Source organism: Anabrus simplex, chromosome 3, assembly GCF_040414725.1.
Source record: "Anabrus simplex isolate iqAnaSimp1 chromosome 3, ASM4041472v1, whole genome shotgun sequence".
Classification (NCBI taxonomy): Eukaryota; Metazoa; Arthropoda; class Insecta; order Orthoptera; family Tettigoniidae; genus Anabrus; species Anabrus simplex.
In genome coordinates, this window is record NC_090267.1 from 171,612,234 (window position 1) to 171,631,096 (window position 18,863).

The 18,863-nt window shown below is 38.2% G+C and overlaps 1 protein-coding gene and 1 non-coding gene across 2 annotated transcripts in view; one reads left to right on the forward strand and one right to left on the reverse strand.

The window, feature by feature from the left end:
* mus301 (mutagen-sensitive 301) overlaps nucleotides 1–18,863 on the forward strand; it is a 239,331-nt gene that overhangs the window by 144,206 nt on the left and 76,262 nt on the right. Inside the window, exon 10 of the mRNA XM_068226820.1 lies at nucleotides 1,483–1,951. Within this exon, the coding sequence (XP_068082921.1) occupies nucleotides 1,483–1,951 (469 nt within the window). The remainder of the gene's footprint in view (nucleotides 1–1,482; nucleotides 1,952–18,863) is intronic.
* LOC136867504 (5S ribosomal RNA) lies at nucleotides 7,128–7,246 on the reverse strand. Its single transcript, XR_010859703.1, has one exon. It is a non-coding gene; the product is annotated as a 5S ribosomal RNA (ribosomal RNA).

Genomic DNA, 18,863 nt, shown 5'->3' on the forward strand with positions numbered 1-18,863 from the left:
GCATCATCAACCAAATGAGGCAATGGATCCCTTTTGCCAGGAGGGTACAGTTTAGGCCGGTGGTGATGATGGTATCCTTGTATGGGCACTATTCACGTGGGATGAAATGGGGCCCCTGGCATGTCTGACAACGTCCCTCACTGGTGAACATTACAGCAACCTGCTGGCAGATCATATTCACCCGTGTGTTCACCTCCAGCACCCTGCAGGCAACCTGTACCTACAGCAAGAGAATGTACAAGCCCATTGCTCCCGAATTTTGGGCAACTGCTTGATGAGAACTCCACGGATGTGAAGGAGCTTGCCTGGCCCCTGAGGAGTCTTAATCTCAATCCCATAGAGCACTACTGGGATGCTGTCAAGATGGATATGCATGTCCTGGACCCTGCTCTAACCAGTCTTCGTGGATTATGGGAGGCTGTGCAGTGATCATGGATCAACATGGCTCCCCAACACTTCCGGCATCCAGAAGATAGTGGGTTCGAATCCCACTGTCAGCAGCCCTGAAGATGGTTTTTGTGGTTTCCCATTTTCACACCAGGCAAATGCTTGGGCTGTACCTTAAGGCCACGGCCGTTTCCTTCCAACTCCTAGGCACTATCTATTCCATCGTTGCCATAAGACCTATGTGTGTCGGTGTGATGTAAAGCTACTAGCAAAAAAAAAAAAAAAAAAAAGAACACTTCCGGTGTCTTGTGGAGTCCATGCCATGCCGCATCACCACCATCGTCAAGGCAAAAGGGGGTGATGCGCACTACTAGCCAGGTATCTCAAATTCAGTTGCTCTAGCATGCTATGGCTTTTATTGACAATTAGTACAGTATAGTTCATGGGAGAATATATTGGCTTGATCATCATCCTTACTCCTCATAAAATTCTATATTGATATCACAAATCTCTCTAGCTACTTTCAAAAGATTGTATCCTTTTTTTTTTTTTTTTTTTCAGGGTCATTTAGGCTGTCTGTGGACTGCATAATTCTTAGCTCTCAGAAACTTTCTTTGTAGCATTGTGCTCCCTCATTCACATGCTGTCACTGTCTTTTCATTCCTACTACAGGACACAATGTTCTGGCTGTTGGTTATTTTTTATATATTTATATTTAAAAATACAACGCACAAGTATGTAAAATACATTACATAACTTTCAGGAAATATTCTTGAGAAATACCACTAATCAGGCAACTTACTTACCACTCTTAAACAATAGATTCCTTTGCATACTCTGTAAAATGTAATCTATAGTCCATCTCAAATGGGAAACTGTTTTCATTGTGGTCATTTTTAGGAAGGAAAAAGAATATTGTTGGACTGGTTTAAGTGGTACTTAATGCAGTGAAATTTTCCACAGATCGCAACACATTGAGTGAGTGCGATATCGTTACAACAATTCTGATTAGACTTTTAAGTCCAGAATTCTTCTCTTATGATGCAGATTATAGTATGTATTTGGAAATCTAATTTGCTTACCTATCTATTTCAGGTGGGCCATCTTTTGCGGTCAAAGATGGATGATGCGACAAGTGGCATGCACCTCTCTAATGGACAGGGTATACAAGCTCTTGTATTAAGTGCCATCGGTCTGGGTATGGCCACTAATAGATTGGCTTTACGTGATATGGTACAACGGACTCTGTTGGCAGTTCAAGCTAACAGACTTAATGTGTCTGTCAAGCAGCTGACTGACCAAGCTATCGTCAACTTGTTCAAAATGAAAGCTCTTCAAATTGTTACAAATAATAAGCAACCCAGCCCTGATAGTACTGTCATAAATGACCAGACTGACATATCTGTGAATATGTCTGCAAGTACTACAGATGTTCATTCACCAATAACTCCAAAGGCAAACCCTCTAAGCTCTCCAGTCATTGAAAGAAATGGCAGGAAATCAGTAACACTTTCTAATAACACCCAGTTTACTGTGAGTCGACTTGGAAGAGCTGCCATGAAAGGTGAGTATCATGTCATGGGTTTACCCGATGGTTTTCTTCTTATCATTTTCCATTACAGATTGTTTTCATCCTTTCATGTAACATAGCCAGTTCAGCGTGCTGGTCCCTATTTTGTCGTGTGTAGCTTCTTAGTTTATCTATTTTAAGCTTTTCTTGTATCTCTGCATTCTTACTAGATCCTTCCTTGTGTTTCTTTATATTCTTTTCAGACATTTCTACTCCCTGGATCCACCCACTTACCTTTGTAGACATTGTAGTACATGTTTTTGCTCCATGTATCAGAAAAGGGCTAAGTTAAAGAACACTTCTTTGCATTGTGCTTTTACCTCCTTATTCCACATTCAGCATTTATGTTGTGGTAGAATCTTCCTGCGAATTGTACCTCATTGCTTGTATTGTAGTGCCATTGTCTGAAACTTCACATCCCAAGCACTGAAACATATCTACTACTTGCAGCAGTTTGTTATCTAGTATTATTATGCCTCTCTCTCCTCTTGTTACCTCTTTTGATTTACTCTTTTCTTGCTTATTTTTGTTCTGCTTCTTGTATTATATCTCTCCAAATATCTAGCTGAATTTATCTTATTTTTCTGTGTATATCACAATACTGCCTACAAACAACTAAAATCTATCTTTCTCTGGCTCCAGCTCATTTCCATGTTTTCCGTTCCTTATCTCACTCATTATAGTAAGTAAAAGCATTGACAACCACACTTCCTAATCATCACTTCAAACTAGTGCATCTTTGTGTTCATTTCTTTACATTGCTTTCTATTTTCTCTTGCATCCTATTTCTAAATTTGTGGTAAAATCTCTGTACATTAATTACCTTTACTCATAACTGACAATGGCAGAAGGAAGGTCTTTTCTAAAGAAAATAAATTTGCTCACTTCAAACATTGCTATTGGAATTAGAAAGATATTTTCAAAGACTTTGGTCTGTAGCGTGGTATTGTTTGGGACAATATGGACAGTAACTAGCTCAGAATGAGAGTAGAAGCTTTTGAAATGTGGGTATTGCAGATGAACGCTACAGGAGAGATGGGTAGATCGAATTATGAATGAAGGTATACTGAATTGAATTGGTAAAAGGAGAACTGTGGTGAAATTTGGCCAGAAGAAGGGATAAATGTTAGAACACATCTTAAGACTCCCAGGACCTGTTTAGGCGGTCAGAACAGTGGGGTTAGGCCAAGGCAGAAATATATGATAAACAGATTAGAATAGATGTAATCATTATGCAGAAATGAAAAGGTTAGAACAGGGTAGGGTGGCTTGGAGAGCTGCATTAAACCAGTCCATGGACTGATGACCCAACCAGCCACCACTTTGCTCTTACTGTTTTTGCATGGTACCCTGGTCATTTTTTACTATTTCTTATACAACTCCTTTACTTCTCAGCACTCTCCATATTTTTTGTGTGGATACTCCATCAGATACCTCCTTAATGCCATTAAATGTCATCACCACCACCACCACCACATTCTCATAAAACATTCAGTTTATTTCCACCAATTTTCTCATCACAAATATCAAATCTACTGCATACTGCCACTTCAGAAACCTTGTTACTATTCTTTCAGTTGTGCTTCTGTTGTCTTCCCTAATTTATGTTTCAAATTTCAATATTTGCTCTCATAATTGGCAGTATGGAGGATTAAAATGACCTCTTTGTAGTTGTTCCATGTCCTTTCAGCTTTTTTTTTTTTTAACCCATTGAGCCCTGCATATTTGTTAGATTGAAACTGCATTGGCGCTGTGATTATTTTGGAGGAAATATAGTGTCGCTTCATATCATGAGAAATTTCTTACTTACAAGACCATTAAAGATTTAAATATACATACATACATACATTATCATTATAGACTGTTATGCCTTTCAGCGTTCAGTCTACAAGCCTCTGAGAATTTACTAAACGTCGCCACAATCCTCGATTTGCAACTAGTGTTGTGGCCTCATTTAGTTCTATACCTCTTATCTTTAAATCGTTAGAAACCGAGTGTAACCATCGTCGTCTTGGTCTCCCTCTACTTCTCTTACCCTCCATAACAGAGTCCATTACTCTCCTAGGTAACCTATCCTCCTCCATTCGTCTCACATGACCCCACAACCGAAGCCGGTTTATGCGTACAGCTTCATCCATCGAGTTCATTCCTAAATTAGCCTTTATCTCCTCATTCCGAGTACCCTCCTGCCATTGTTCCCACCTGTTTGTACCAGCAATCATTCTTGCTACTTTCATGTCTGTTACTTCTAACTTAGGAATAAGATATCCTGAGTCCACCCAGCTTTCGCTCCCGTAAAGCAAAGTTGGTCTGAAAACAGACCGATGTAAAGATAGTTTCGTCTGGGAGCTGACTTCCTTCTTACAGAATACTGCTGATCGCAACTGCGAGCTCACTGCATTAGCTTTACTACACCTTGATTCAATCTCACTTACTATATTACCATCCTGGGAGAACACACAACCTAAATACTTGAAATTATCGACCTGTTCTAGCTTTGTATCACCAATCTGACATTCAATTCTGTTGAATTTCTTACCTACTGACATCAATTTAGTCTTCGAGAGGCTAATTTTCATACCATACTCATTGACCTATTTTCAAGTTCCAAGATATTAGACTGCAGGCTTTCGGTACAGTCTGCGATTAAGACCAAGTCGTCAGCATAGGCCAAACTGCTTACTACATTTCCACCTAACTGAATCCCTCCCTGCCATTTTATACCTTTCAGCAGATGATCCATGTAAACTATGAACAGCAAAGGTGAAAGATTACAGCCTTGTCTAACTCCTGTAAGTACCCTGAACCAAGAACTCATTCTACCATCAATTCTCACTGAAGTCCAATTGTCAACATAAATGCCTTTGATTGATTTTAATAATCTACCTTTAATTCCATAGTCCCCCAGTATGGCGAACATCTTTTCCCTCGGTACCCTGTCATATGCTTTCTCTAGATCTACGAAACATAAACACAACTGCCTATTCCTCTCGTAGCATTTTTCAATTATCTGGCGCATACTGAAAATCTGATCCTAACAGCCTCTTGGTGGTCTGAAACCACACTGGTTTTCATCCAACTTCCTCTCAACGACTGATCGCACCCTCCCTTCCAGGATGCCAGTGAATACTTTGCCTGGTATACTAATCAATGAGATACCTCGATAGTTGTTGCTATCCTTCCTGTTTCCTTGCTTGTAGATACGTGCAATTACTGCTTTTGTCCAATCTGAAGGTACCTTACCAACACTCCACGCTAATTTTACTACTCTATGAAGCCATTTCATCCCTGCCTTCCCACTATACTTCACCATTTCAGGTCTAATTTCATCTATTCCTGCTGCCTTATGACAATGGAGTTTATTTACTATCCTTTCCACTTCCTCAAGCATAATTTCACCAACATCATTTTCCTCCTCCCCATGAGCTTAGCTGTTTGCAACACCACCAGGATGATTTCCTTTTACATTGAGAAGATGTTCAAAATATTCCCTCCACCTCTCCATTGATTCCCTGGGGTCTATTATGAGTTCACCTGATTTACTCAAAACACTGTTCATTTTCTTTTTCCCTCCCTTCCTAAGATTCTTTATTACTGTCCAGAAAGGTTTCCCTGCTGCTTGACCTAGCCTTTCCAGGTTATTACCAAAATCTTCCCATGACTTCTTTTTGGATTCAACAACTATTTGTTTCGCTCTGTTTCTTTCATCTGCGTACCAATCCCTGTCTGCCTCGGCCCTTGTTTGGAGCCATTTCTGATAAGCCTTCTTTTTACGTTTACAGGCTGCTCTCACTTCGTCATTCCACCAAGATGTTCACCTTTTCCCATCTTTACACACAGTTGTTCCTAGGCATTCCCTTGCTGTTTCTACTACAGCATCCCTGTATGCCACCCATTCACTTTCTATATCCTGAACCTGCTTACTGTCTACTGTTCGGAACTTCTCACTAATCATATCCATGTACTTCTGTCTAATTTCCTCGTCCTGGAGATTTTCTACCCTTATTCGTTTGCAGACAGATTTCACTTTCTCTACCCTAGGCCTAGAGATACTTAGTTCACTACAGATCAGATAGTGGTCTGTATCATCGAAAAATCCCCGAAAAACTCTTACATTCCTAACAGATTTCCTGAATTCAAAGTCTGTTAAGATATAGTCTATTATGGATCTGGTACCCCTAGCCTCCCATGTGTAGCGGTGAATAGCCTTATGCTTGAAGAATGTATTCGTAACAGCTAAACCCATACTAACACAGAAGTCCAGCAAACGCTTCCCATTCCCATTAGCTTCCATATCTTCCCCACATTTACCAATCACCCTTTCGTATCCTTCAGTTCTATTCCCACCTCTCGCATTGAAATCACCCATTAGCACTATTCTATCCTTGCTGTTGACCCTGACCACGATGTCACTCAATGCTTCATAAAACTTGTCAACTTCATCCTCATCTGCACCCTCACATGGTGAATACACGGACACAATTCTTGTCTTAATTCCTCCCACTGACAAATCTACCCACATCATTCGCTCATTTACGTGCCTAACAGAAACTATGTTGCGTGCAATGGTATTCCTGATAAAGAGCCCTACCCCAGACTCTGCCCTTCCCTTTCTAACACCCTTCAAGTACACCTTATAATCTCCTATCTCTTCCTCATTATCTCCCCTTACCCGAATATCACTTACTCCTAGCACATCCAGATGCATCCTCTTTGCTGACGCGGCCAGTTCTACCTTCTTTCTTCCATAAGCCCCATTAATATTGATAGCTCCCCATCGAATTCCATTTCATTCACCAAGTTGTTTCCAAGGAGTCCCTCGCCTGTCAAATGGGAGTGGGACTCCATTACTCCCATAGGTCCGAGGCTTGCTTAAAGTGTTCTGAGCTCGGTAAATTCATGAAGCAGGATGCTGCCCTACTTGCACATAGTCCAAGTGAGGATCTCTCCTCTAACGGGTTATGGACCACCGGTGAATTGTATAGTCCTAGCCGCCTGAGCACAAGGAGGGCCACGACTCAGAATATGTCCGAGATGCCTACTCCCATTCCATAGCAACTGGTATCCCGACTCTCAGGACCACTTACTAGGCCACTCAGCCGTTGCCCATGGTTCACTAACTAGGACGTGACTACAGTAACCCACAAACATGAACCATTAAAAGGAATTGAGCCAACGGCACGTGGTGTTCCCAAGCGGTCACCCATCCAAGTACTGACCACGCCCAATGTTGCTTAACTGCGGTGATCGGACGAGAACCGGTGTATTCAACATGGTATGGCCGTATGTATGGTATGTATGTATGTATTTAAATATACATGAAAACAAAAGGCTTTCATACCACAAACTGCGGAACAAGGAATACTGTAAAACATTTTATTTTATTAGCATCACGGGACCGTACTCAGTCCGCCTGCTGAGCTGTAACACAGTCTTCTCTTTGCACTTCCTCTTCGATATCCCCATCTATTTGTTCAGCAGGAGCGTTGCTCACACTAGTACTAATATTGCTACTAATTTCACTGAAAAAATTCATTCCTAATCATCATTACGTCCTAAACGGTGTTATATATCGGCAAGTATCAGTTCTATACTGGCAGCCATCTTGTTTACAAGCGAATCTCAAAGCTAGAGATAGCCCACTTCAAACTAATATTACCAAGCACACTATCGATATATATTAGCAAAGAGCATATAACATTGCAAAGAAAGAGTCCCTACACAAATCACAAATGCAACTCTGCCATCTCTTGAGGAGAAGTTGAATTACGTAGTAAAATGAGACAACGGAATAGTTCCGTGGTCCGGCGCTTTGTCCACCGAGACGAAGCACGGAACGGTTCTGTGGCTTGGGCCCAATGAGTTAATGGCCTTCTAGTCTCCTCATCTCTTCCATATTCCTCTGGCACTTTTTGTTCTTTCCTCTCGCATCTTTTTCCTAAATTTGGGGTAAATTCTCCTTACATTTATGATTCCCTTCACTCATTATCCATTATCCATTATTCTGCTTTACCTCCTTGTAATTCAATCCTGTTCCTTTTCTTTTTTCTCTTTCCTGCTTTCTTCTTTTGTTTTACTGCATTTTTAACTTTCTCATTCCGCTGAGTTTTTTTTTTTTTTCCTCCTTCCTGATGTCATTAGTCCATACACCTGTTTTTAGAGCACATGAATTCTTGAATGTACACCCTTCTTCTTTCACTCCTTTTTTTTTTAGAGTCTGCTTAAAAATTCTTCCTGACCATTGCTGTTTTCATTTTCTACACTTAAGTTCTCATTTCTCTGTCTGTGATCCTTGATAAATCTTTTACTCTGAAATTTGGCTACAGTTAACCATTGAAGGCTTCTCCTGTAAACAGTGACACATTCAGAAATTCTTTCCTTTACTTAGGAAAAAGTCAGTCACAGTCTTTGTTCTTCAATCTCCTGAATCATTACATCGTTCAGAGTCCTTTCTGAACCATGTACTTCCAATTACCGGGTCATTTCTGTCACAAACATTACTACATTGTCTCCACATTTTCTTTGTCTACATCCAAAACAGCCAATCAAAACCTACTCCATTATTACCACTTTGTTTCTGGTGAAATTTTCTGTGTATGGGACCTATACTTGTGGCCAGTCTTCCTTCGTACTGACATACCTGCCAACCCTTCCGATTTACCCGGAAACTTTCCGGTTTTTAACTCGTCTTCCGATTTTCCGATTTATTTTTACTTCTTCCGATTTTTGACTAATATAACCTCTAGTACCGCCAATACTCTTCCCCTTCGATAAAGGATAAATTCTTACGTACTTGTGTAATTTACGAAACCTTATTTTCAAGCGTATTTATTTGTTGCTTTATTTCGTGAGTGTTTCGTCCGTCGCCTTCGTGTATCGTGTTTCCCGCGCACCACAACAGCGTGTGCGCTTTATGCAGCTGGGGATTCGGGGCGGCAATCGTCCTGCAAGCAAGAGGCTAGCGCGCGCTAGCGACTCAGTTAATCGGGACGAAAGAACGAGTTTATTGTGCTGTTCGCGCGCTGTTGACAGCGTTTCTGTGCGCAGTTTCGTCGGAGTGGTAGGCCACGTGTTTTTTTCCCCTCTCTGTCAAAGTCGTTTGTTAATAATGTATGGGACATATTGAATTATTTTGCATGTGGTAGTTTCGCGTATTTAAGTGCATAATTTTAATGAATTGAATGTTTTTAAGGGGGTTCTTGTCGGTGACAGTTTCTGGCATTTTCTTTTCTCGTTATGGCCAAAAAATATAACAAACGTTATCTCCAAGTGTTCAGAGATACCTATAAATTTCCGTTCATTTTACCGTCTAAGAGAAACTACCGTATTTTTCGCGTAATTAACGCCTTTGCATAATTTACGCATCCCAATCATTTTGGGTCCAAAGTGGAGAAAAAGAAATGTTCCACGAATTTGACGCACCCACAACTTCGAACATCCATCACTCAGCTCCGGATGCGTTTCGAAATAAAGATGCCAACTACTCAAGTAGCAGGCTTCCTATCGCGAAACAGGCATTCCACACACAGGGCAACGTGTTGTAGCAAGACCATCTACAATAATATCAGACCTTAATACAAAAACAACATGGCCGACGCATCGGTTCCATCTAAACACGCCTGTGATACATAAACATAATCTTTTGAATTATCGTAATGAATTGCTAAGCTGTCAATAATAACGAACAGAAACTTTACTTTGGGTAATAGACCAACACTATCTAGAAATAGCCTATATTTAGATAAGCAATGTGTGGATAATTCAAAATATACGGTACATATTTTCTGTGAACTAGTATGGTAAAGTAAATAGGTAATATAGGATTGCATTCTAAAATAACAGTCCTGGAGGAATATTTGGTACGTTTCAATTCAGTCAATTAATTAATAACTCACCTATGATCTGAATTTTGGGCTGTCAACCAAGTGGCAGATTACATATCAATTGTCTACTCAGTGATTTCAAAGAAATCGGAAATTTATCGAATTGGTGTAGAAATAGTAGGGAGCACCTTGGTAAATTATTCCAGACCGTAATTCTTCTTCCTATAAATCAATACTTGTTTTAGAAATACATTTATTTGAATGACCTTTCTATTACCATATGTTTAAAGTAGGCCTATAATAGCCTAGCCGGCCCTGTGGTGTAGGGGTAGCGTGCATGCCTCTTACTCGGAGGCCCCGGGTTCGATTCCCGGCCAGGTCAGGGATTTTTACCTGGACCTGAGGGCTGGTTCGAGGTCCACTCAGCCTACGTGATTAGAATTGAGGAGCTATCTGACGGTGAGATGGCGGCTCTGGTCTAGAAAGCCAAGAATAATGGCCGAGAGGATTCGTCGTGCTGACCACACGACACCTCGTAATCTGCGGGCCTTCGGGCTGAGCAGGGCTTCAAGGGTTTGGTTTGGTTTGGTCTATAATAGCCTACCTCGTTCAAGAAATTTTTTAGAAACATAGGCCTAACCTTGTCGCGAATTTCAATTATCTCATAACAATGATTCTGATAGGGCCTAATGATCCACCAAACTGCTATATCTGTTTCACCTCAGAGAATCTATAGGAGAATCAACTTGAAATTCTCTGGTAGCATATCCATTTTCGTCTAAAGCACTTTAACACCCACATCGTTGGCAACGTAAATACGTGCTGTAAGGGACAGTATATCAATTGATACTTTGTCCTCTAATTTAACAAGGAGAATATAATCTTCATTGACAGATGAATAAATAGCTTTATCACTTTTTATAACCTCACTTTTAAAATCCTCAAAAGGTATAGTAATTGAGAAATGTACTAGGATTGGCACCAACACAGAGTTTTGGCCTTATCCGGAAAAAGACAGCTCATCAAGTACACGGAACACATCCTCTCTATTGACAAATTTATCCTCGAATGTTTTAATGCACCATAATAAATTACTTGTAACTACGAAATCGTCACGATGCATTAAGTACACTTGATCTGAATGCGAGTGCATCTCCTGTAATACGAATTACATCCAGGCATGCAATACGATCGACACGTTCTAATATATCAAAATAGTTTTAAAACCATATTTCAAAAAAACATGACTACACTAACGTTTTCTAAGCAATCCAAACCAACAGAAAAAACTAAACAGATGCTTCGCACATGCTCATGTTTACATTTGAACAAACCGATCGGGCCGCCATTTTAGCTAATATCGATAGCTGCATTAAGGTCTGATATATTGTAGTTGGTCTTGGTTGTAGCCGTCAGGAAATCCCACTGCACTAGTTTTACGAGTGTTTCGGGTACGGGACATTCTGTGATCTCAAAATTGTTTCAGTCCACAGTATTCCAGTAATACTGCATCATACAAACTCTCGGTGATCATTTACGTCGAAACATACGGGAATAGAGCAGCGGGCAGCAAGTATTCAGTGTCCAAATGAAACGTGCGCTACCGCGTTAACAGAAGTGCACTTCACGTGGCCAACAAGTCTCCCAAAGCATTTCGCGGACCAAAAAGCGGCAAGTTTCTGCAAGTAGAGGATTATCTGCTTAAATATATGATTTTGTTGCGCAATGTTGGATAAGCCGTTTCTCACGAAATGCTGTGTTTTAAAGAATGAGAAATAGCCGCGGCACATGGAATCAGTATCTCAGATTTGAAGGTTAGCCGAGGCTTGATTAATTTTCTGAAGAGAAATAAACTTTCTCTTCGACGAAGAACAACATTATGCCAAAAAAATGACGAATGATTTCAACCATTGCCATCGCTTTGTGATTAAGAAGCGTGAAATGAAGGAATATTTGATCTCCCTTTATAGGAAGCGCACGTCAGACGCCAATCAGTTTCCGTACGCCACAAAGTCAAACAATCGATAAGAAAGGAACATATAGTGTTATCGTACGCGCTATCGGAAGCCCAAAACAATGATGTACTGCAATGCTTGCTGATGGCAGAAAGCTTACACCTTACATTGTTCTAAAACGAAAAACAATGCCTAAAGCAAAATTTCCGCGAGTGATCCACGTTCGTATTCAACAGAAAGGGTGGATGGACACATCACTCGTACAAGATTGGATACGAACGGTTTGGGGTAATGTAGCAGGGTCCCTCCTTCGATGCCCGGTCCTTCTCGTGTTGGATAGTTTTGTTTCTTTTTTTTCTTTTCAGTATGCCATTCAGGTCGTATTTTCAGCTCGTAATGAGAAGAATATTTTCTAGTGTCGGTACTTCAAACCCACGTGTCTAACTTACCTAATGTACCCTATTTGACTTTTCAGAAAAAATCTCACGCCAGAATTTTACGCTGTATGACGATAATTGCAAATGAGTTGAACCAATTATTATATTATATTTGATGTATCTTTTAAATGTAAATGAATTATAAATAATTTATAAAGATCGGAATTCCTTGAATAATTTACGCATCCACAGTTTTCGCCTGTATTTTTCGTCAAAAAAAGTGCGTTAATTACGCGAGAAAATATGGTATTATGGATTTTGTTGTGTGTGTCGGTGTGACATAAATATTATTATTCGATGTGTCATAAATGAGAGTGATTAGGTACATTTTCTTGTAACCATTTTTTATGTTTTCGTAGTTTAAGATTTTAAATTTAATGATCAATTCGCGTTGTAACTGTAGATATGTATGCTTTTTATCCTGACCTATTTTCACGTTGACTGGTGAAATATACGTGATGAAATCCAAGAATTAAAAAATCTTCCTATTTTTGGGTTCTAAAAGTTGGCAGGTATGTACTGATAATGCTGGTTGTCAGTTTTATCATTCTATCACATGTAAATTTTGCCTACTCTTTTTTGTACATCTCTACTTTTTTTTTCACTCATCTTCTAGCTTCTTTTCGTGTACAAAATCAACTATATTAAATTTTCCATTCAGACTTCAGATGTTTACCTGTGCCCACTTTCAGAATCTCCTTCATTCTGTTGTATTGTTTATCCAATCATCCACTTACTGTCCAGCTCCATGACTAACTGGTTATCATGCTGGCCTTTGGCCCAAGCGGTCCGGGTTTGATTCCCAACTAGGTCAGGAATTTTAACCTTCTTTGGTTACTTCCTCTGGTTTTAGGCCTACAGAATTTTTTGTTTTCACGCCTTTCGTGGTCTTTCCCTTTCTTTTGCCAATACCTTCATTTTTCAAAGTGTCTGACCTCTTCCATTTTTTCTCTCTGATTAGTGTTAATAGAGGTTGATTGCCTATTTGTACTTCTTAAAACAGTAATCACCACCACCCACTTGGTATAGCCTACAGTCAGCCTGTGAAATTGCTGCAGGATGGGTAAATCTACAAAGTGTAAAAGGATGTTCTGATGGTTATGTAGCAGCTGGAATTGCTGGATAAGATGGAGAAAGGAGGTAGTAGGATCATAGAGTAAATAAAATATCCACTAGAGATAGTACTGGCACTGCAGTCGCGTGCAAAGTTGAGCGAGCAATTGTTTGGCAAAAGCTGGATTGCATGTAATAAATCTCATAATTAGACTGTATTGAAGATAATGTATTAAAGTTAAAAACTTTTTATTTTATAACCACCTATTCAATACAAAGATAATGCACTCAATTATTTATAAAATATTCATGAGGTACATTGGTTAATAGGACATGTTTCGTTCGTCTTTGCGAACATCATCAGCTATAAATAACAAAGCCTAAGGTCAGGGCCCTGAGTTTATTTAAATGGTTAAAAATGTCGTTATATTAAAAAAATGGTAAAATTGTAATAAAAGTAGTTGTATAGTATTAAAATTAGACTGAACCATAGGATAACGATTAGCATCAAGAATTTTTCATAAAGTACAATGAATATTGATAATCTGGAAAGTAAAAATAATCATAAGGGTTATTAAACTAGAAAAGATGTAATAGTAGACATCAAAAAGACTTCAGTGTTTGAAGCATGGATTAATTGTAGAGTTGTTGGGTATAAACTTGAAGTTTGAAATCCATTAAACCGGTGAAAATATTTGCTAGCGGTAACAGCGTGAATAGGACAAGGCAGGCCACTTGTTATTACCTCTAGTGAATTGTGTTGGGTTGAGACAGATAATATTGTAGGCACTAAAATATGTCCGTATGTGACATGTAGATAATGTTGAAAGCATGAACTTTAAAATTTTTAAATCTGCTGTGATAGAAAGGGAGTGTCCGCTGACGTTAGCTGCGTGAGGCAAACCCAACCCAACCCAACACAATTCACTAGAGGCAATAACAAGTGGCCTGCCTTGTCCTATTCACGATGTTACCGCTAGCAAGTATTTTCACCGGTTTAATGGGTAAGCTTTCCCCTTTTACTAATGCCATCCTCTTTTTATTCTCGTTTTAAACAATACTTCACTCTTCCATTTTTCTTTCTTTTCAGATTTCAAACTTCAAGTTTATACCCAACAACTCTACAATTAATCCACACTTCAAACATCAAAGTCTTTTTGATGTCTACTGTTACATCTTTTCTAGTTTAATAACCCTTATGATTGTTTTTACTTTTCAGATTATCAATATTCATTGTACTTTATGAAAAATTCTTGATGCTAATCGTTATACTATGTTGCAGTCTAATTTTAATACTATACAACTACTTTTATTACAATTTTACCATTTTTTTTAATATAACGACATTTTTAACCGTTTAAATAAACTCAGGGCCCTGACCTTAGGCTTTGTTATTTATAGCTGATGATGTTCGCAAAGACGAACGAAACATGTCCTATTAACCAATGTACCTCATGAATATTTTATAAATAATTGAGTGCATTATCTTTGTATTGAATAGGTGGTTATAAAATAAAGTTTTTAACTTTAATACATTATCTTCAATACGGTCTAATTATGAGATTTATCACATGTAATTTAGCAGCCTACCAGGCTAATAAAGGTAATAGATATCTTAATCTCAAAGTCAAGGTCAGCAAAATATCTAGGGATATTCATTTCTTAAAAGAATGTATAAAGCATGGACTAATTCCCAAATTTCTTAAACATCTCCAAAGGAAAAACTGTTTGAACCTTAATTCTTCGTGAACTCAGAAAAAAGTCAATGAATTTTGGTTAAAAAAACAAAATCAAGGAGCATTATAAAAAGAAATCGTTCCTAAACTTACAGCTTTACAAGGCGCATGTTGAAGTATCCTCTAGCATGTCCCCATTAGAATGGAATTCATACTCTAACTTTGTCAACAAAAAAGTACATGACATCGTGAATAGGAAACAGACAACTTTAAACAATAAATTGATACAACTGCAAAACACCAAGAATTGCGCGAATAATGTCAACAGTAAAACTAACCCCCCCTCCACTAATTCAAATCATATTCCTACAACTGTAAATTTATCTAACACGAACTTTTCAGACAACGAACTATCTCTTCTTGATAAAGGACTGAAATTTAATTGGCCTAACCCGTAAAAAACAGACGATTTGATTACTATAGTTGCGGAAATTGAATCCAACATCGAAAAACTCCCAGTAGAATCACACAATGACATCAGATACGAGATTAAGAAGAAACTACCTTATCTGGCGAAGGAATTGAAAACCACCTCAAATCCGACCCTTAGCAAGCAAATATAGGACGTAAGAAATAAAATTAGCAATAACAATATCATCGTCACTAAAGCCGATAAAGGTTCCACAGTCGTTTTATTACCTAAAGACGACTATATTAATAAAACCGAAAATTTCTTTGCTAATAGCAGTTACTCTATTATCAATAAAGATCCTACCCCCAAAATCCAACGAAGTTTGAAGAACCTATTGAAAAACCTACCTTTCTTATTACAAGAACATGAGTATCAAAAACTTATAACAATGAACCCAAAACTCCCAACTGCAAAAGCCTTACCAAAAAATCCATAAAAAAAGATGTACCTATACGCCCTATTATTAACTGTATGAATAGCCCCTCTTTTAAAGTCTCAAAATTTTTGCATAATTTCCTTAATAAACATTTTAAGTTCAACAACACGGCTTGTATAAAATATTCTGTTGAGTTCTGTGATAAATTGGCGAAATTCAACCTTGAGAACAACCACATAATGGTTTCCTATGACATTACTAATTTGTACTCAAACATTCCTGTAAATAAAACAGTTAAAATTATTGAAACAAACCTTTTAAAACACAGCAACTTGAGCAAATGTGAAATAGAAAATGTCATTAGTCTATTAAAATTTGTCCTTAATAACAATTATTTCACTTTTAATAATAAAATATATCACCAAAAGGGTTTAGCAATGGGAGATCCGATCTCGGGCATTCTAGCCAATATTTTCATGGATGATTTGGAAAACAACAAAATAATTAATAACATCAACAGCCTCCAATTATGGCTAAGATATGTTGATGACACTTTTGCTATTAAAAAAAAAAAGTTTGCCTCACGCAGCTAACGTCAGCGGACACTCCCTTTCTATCACAGCAGATTTTAAAATGTTAAAGTTCATGCTTTCAACATTATCTGCGCGTCACATACAGACATATTTTAGTGCCTACAATATTATCTGTCTCAACCCAACACAATTCACTAGAGGCAATAACAAGTGGCCTGCCTTGTCCTATTCACGCTGTTACCGCTAGCAAATATTTTCACCGGTTTAATGGATTTCAAACTTCAAGTTTATACCCAACAACTCTACAATTAATCCATGCTTCAAACATCGAAGTCTTTTTGATGTCTACTATTACATCTTTTCTAGTTTAATAACCCTTATGATTGTTTTTACTTTCCAGATTATCAATATTCATTGTACTTTATGAAAAATTCTTGATGCTAATCGTTATACTATGTTGCAGTCTAATTTTAATACTATACAACTACTTTTATTACAATTTTACCATTTTTTTAATATAACGACATTTTTAACCATTTAAATAAACTCAGGGTCCTGACCTTAGGCTTTGTTATTTATAGCTGATGATGTTCGCAAAGACGAACGAAACATGTCCTATTAACCAATGTACCTCATGAATATTTTATAAATAATTGAGTGCATTATCTTTGTATTGAATAGGTGGTTATAAAATAAAAAGTTTTTAACTTCAAAAGCTGGATTGTTTGGCACTGTCACTACTGAAGCTTCCCAATAAATTGAAGTACAGTGAAACTTTGTTAAGAAGTTTCCGCCTAAGAACTCTGATATTCTTGGTCTCTTGATCGGTTGCATTAAGATATATGTATATTTTTCCTGTTTCAGGTGTTCTGTTGTAAATATATTTCCTGGTTAAACAGTTCAGATTTTAGAGCTCCTTGAGTTACTGTATAAAATGTCCACTCAATGCAGCTCATGGTTAGAACCCTCAAGTCTCTGCACAAGTTGCACCCTGTGTTACACCGTTCGCATTTGCGATGGGTCTCTGGTGTCACGGAGCCTCTCCGGGCTTGCCAAGGCCATACGACGTCACGCTATGACAACACGAACACCAGATGCTCACTTCTCTCCTTGTGGAATTGTATCGAACTCATCAAGAAGTAAGTATAAATAACCACCTAATCGATACTTTATTAATGCCTCAGGCAAAATTGAATAAAATTAAAACTTACAGGACATGTTTTGACCACTTAGTGGTCCTCTTCAGCTGTATAAATAAAGAACTGAAAAGAAAAACATTGACAATAAGCACAAATAAAAGTTCTTTGGAGACTCCTTTGATAAAAATGGAGGTCGTCAGAATAGGTCATCTTGCCTTTCGTTCTTGTTTGGAAAAGATGTTTATTCTGCGCTGTCTAGAGGGTCTGTCTTTGAGCGCGACCTGGTGAAGTAACGATGTGATACAGTTTGACAGTTCACCAGGTCGCGCTCAAAGACAGACCCTCTAGACAGCGCAGAATAAACATCTTTTCCAAACAAGAACGAAAGGCAAGATGACCTATTCTGACGACCTCCATTTTTATCAAAGGAGTCTCCAAAGAACTTTTATTTGTGCTTATTGTCAATGTTTTTCTTTTCAGTTCTTTATTTATACAGCTGAAGAGGACCACTAAGTGGTCAAAACATGTCCTGTAAGTTTTAATTTTATTCAATTTTGCCTGAGGCATCAATAAAGTATCGATTAGGTGGTTATTTATACTTACTTCTTGATTAAACATTGATACGGTCATGAAATGGACAACTTGTAATCGAACTCATCAGTCGAAATTTCCAATCCACTGTTCATATCTTCCGGAATATAATCTAACGGCGTTCTACGCAGGAAACATAAAGCATGCAGAGGATAGTTTGATAAAACTTTAATGCAGTAAGTTCCATGCCGCGACAGAGTGAAGTCATTAATCAAGGTGGCCTCAAACTTCATTAAAAACCCTAAAATGTATTTGTCCACAACAGTGCAGCTTCTTATGCATTACTGTTTGTTAGGAACACATACATAACAAACGTAGGGAATGCCACTTATAAAATTGTTCACGGAAAATACTGTATAATAAACACTTAAAGGTACATACATTCCAAGAGATGTCTGTTATCGTACTGACATACCATACTGTATATGGACTCCAACATGATAATATGATTCTGAAATATGGTCAACAATAATTGCAAAGTAAATTAAGTATAGGCCTAATCTACTACGAAATTGAATATTCTAACCTTTTTGATTTTTTATTGCCTTGCTTATTTCCTTCCAAGCATTGTCTCTTACGTTGTTGTTGCAGTAATACTTGCGAGTCTTATCGTAGAGGAAATTGCATTTTTGAACTAAACTGATAAGGTTTTCAGTGTCCATTATTAGTGAGGTGAATAAACTATTACGAAACAAAAACTTCCCAACTCTATACAGGAAACAGCCGACTTGCTAGCTGATACATATTATGCCACCAAACAGCCGTCCAAGAGATTCCAATCGTCTACGAAGTTGAATGAATGTTGATAACCAACTGGGTGTTAGTGGGAGGTGGCCTGACATGCACACAGA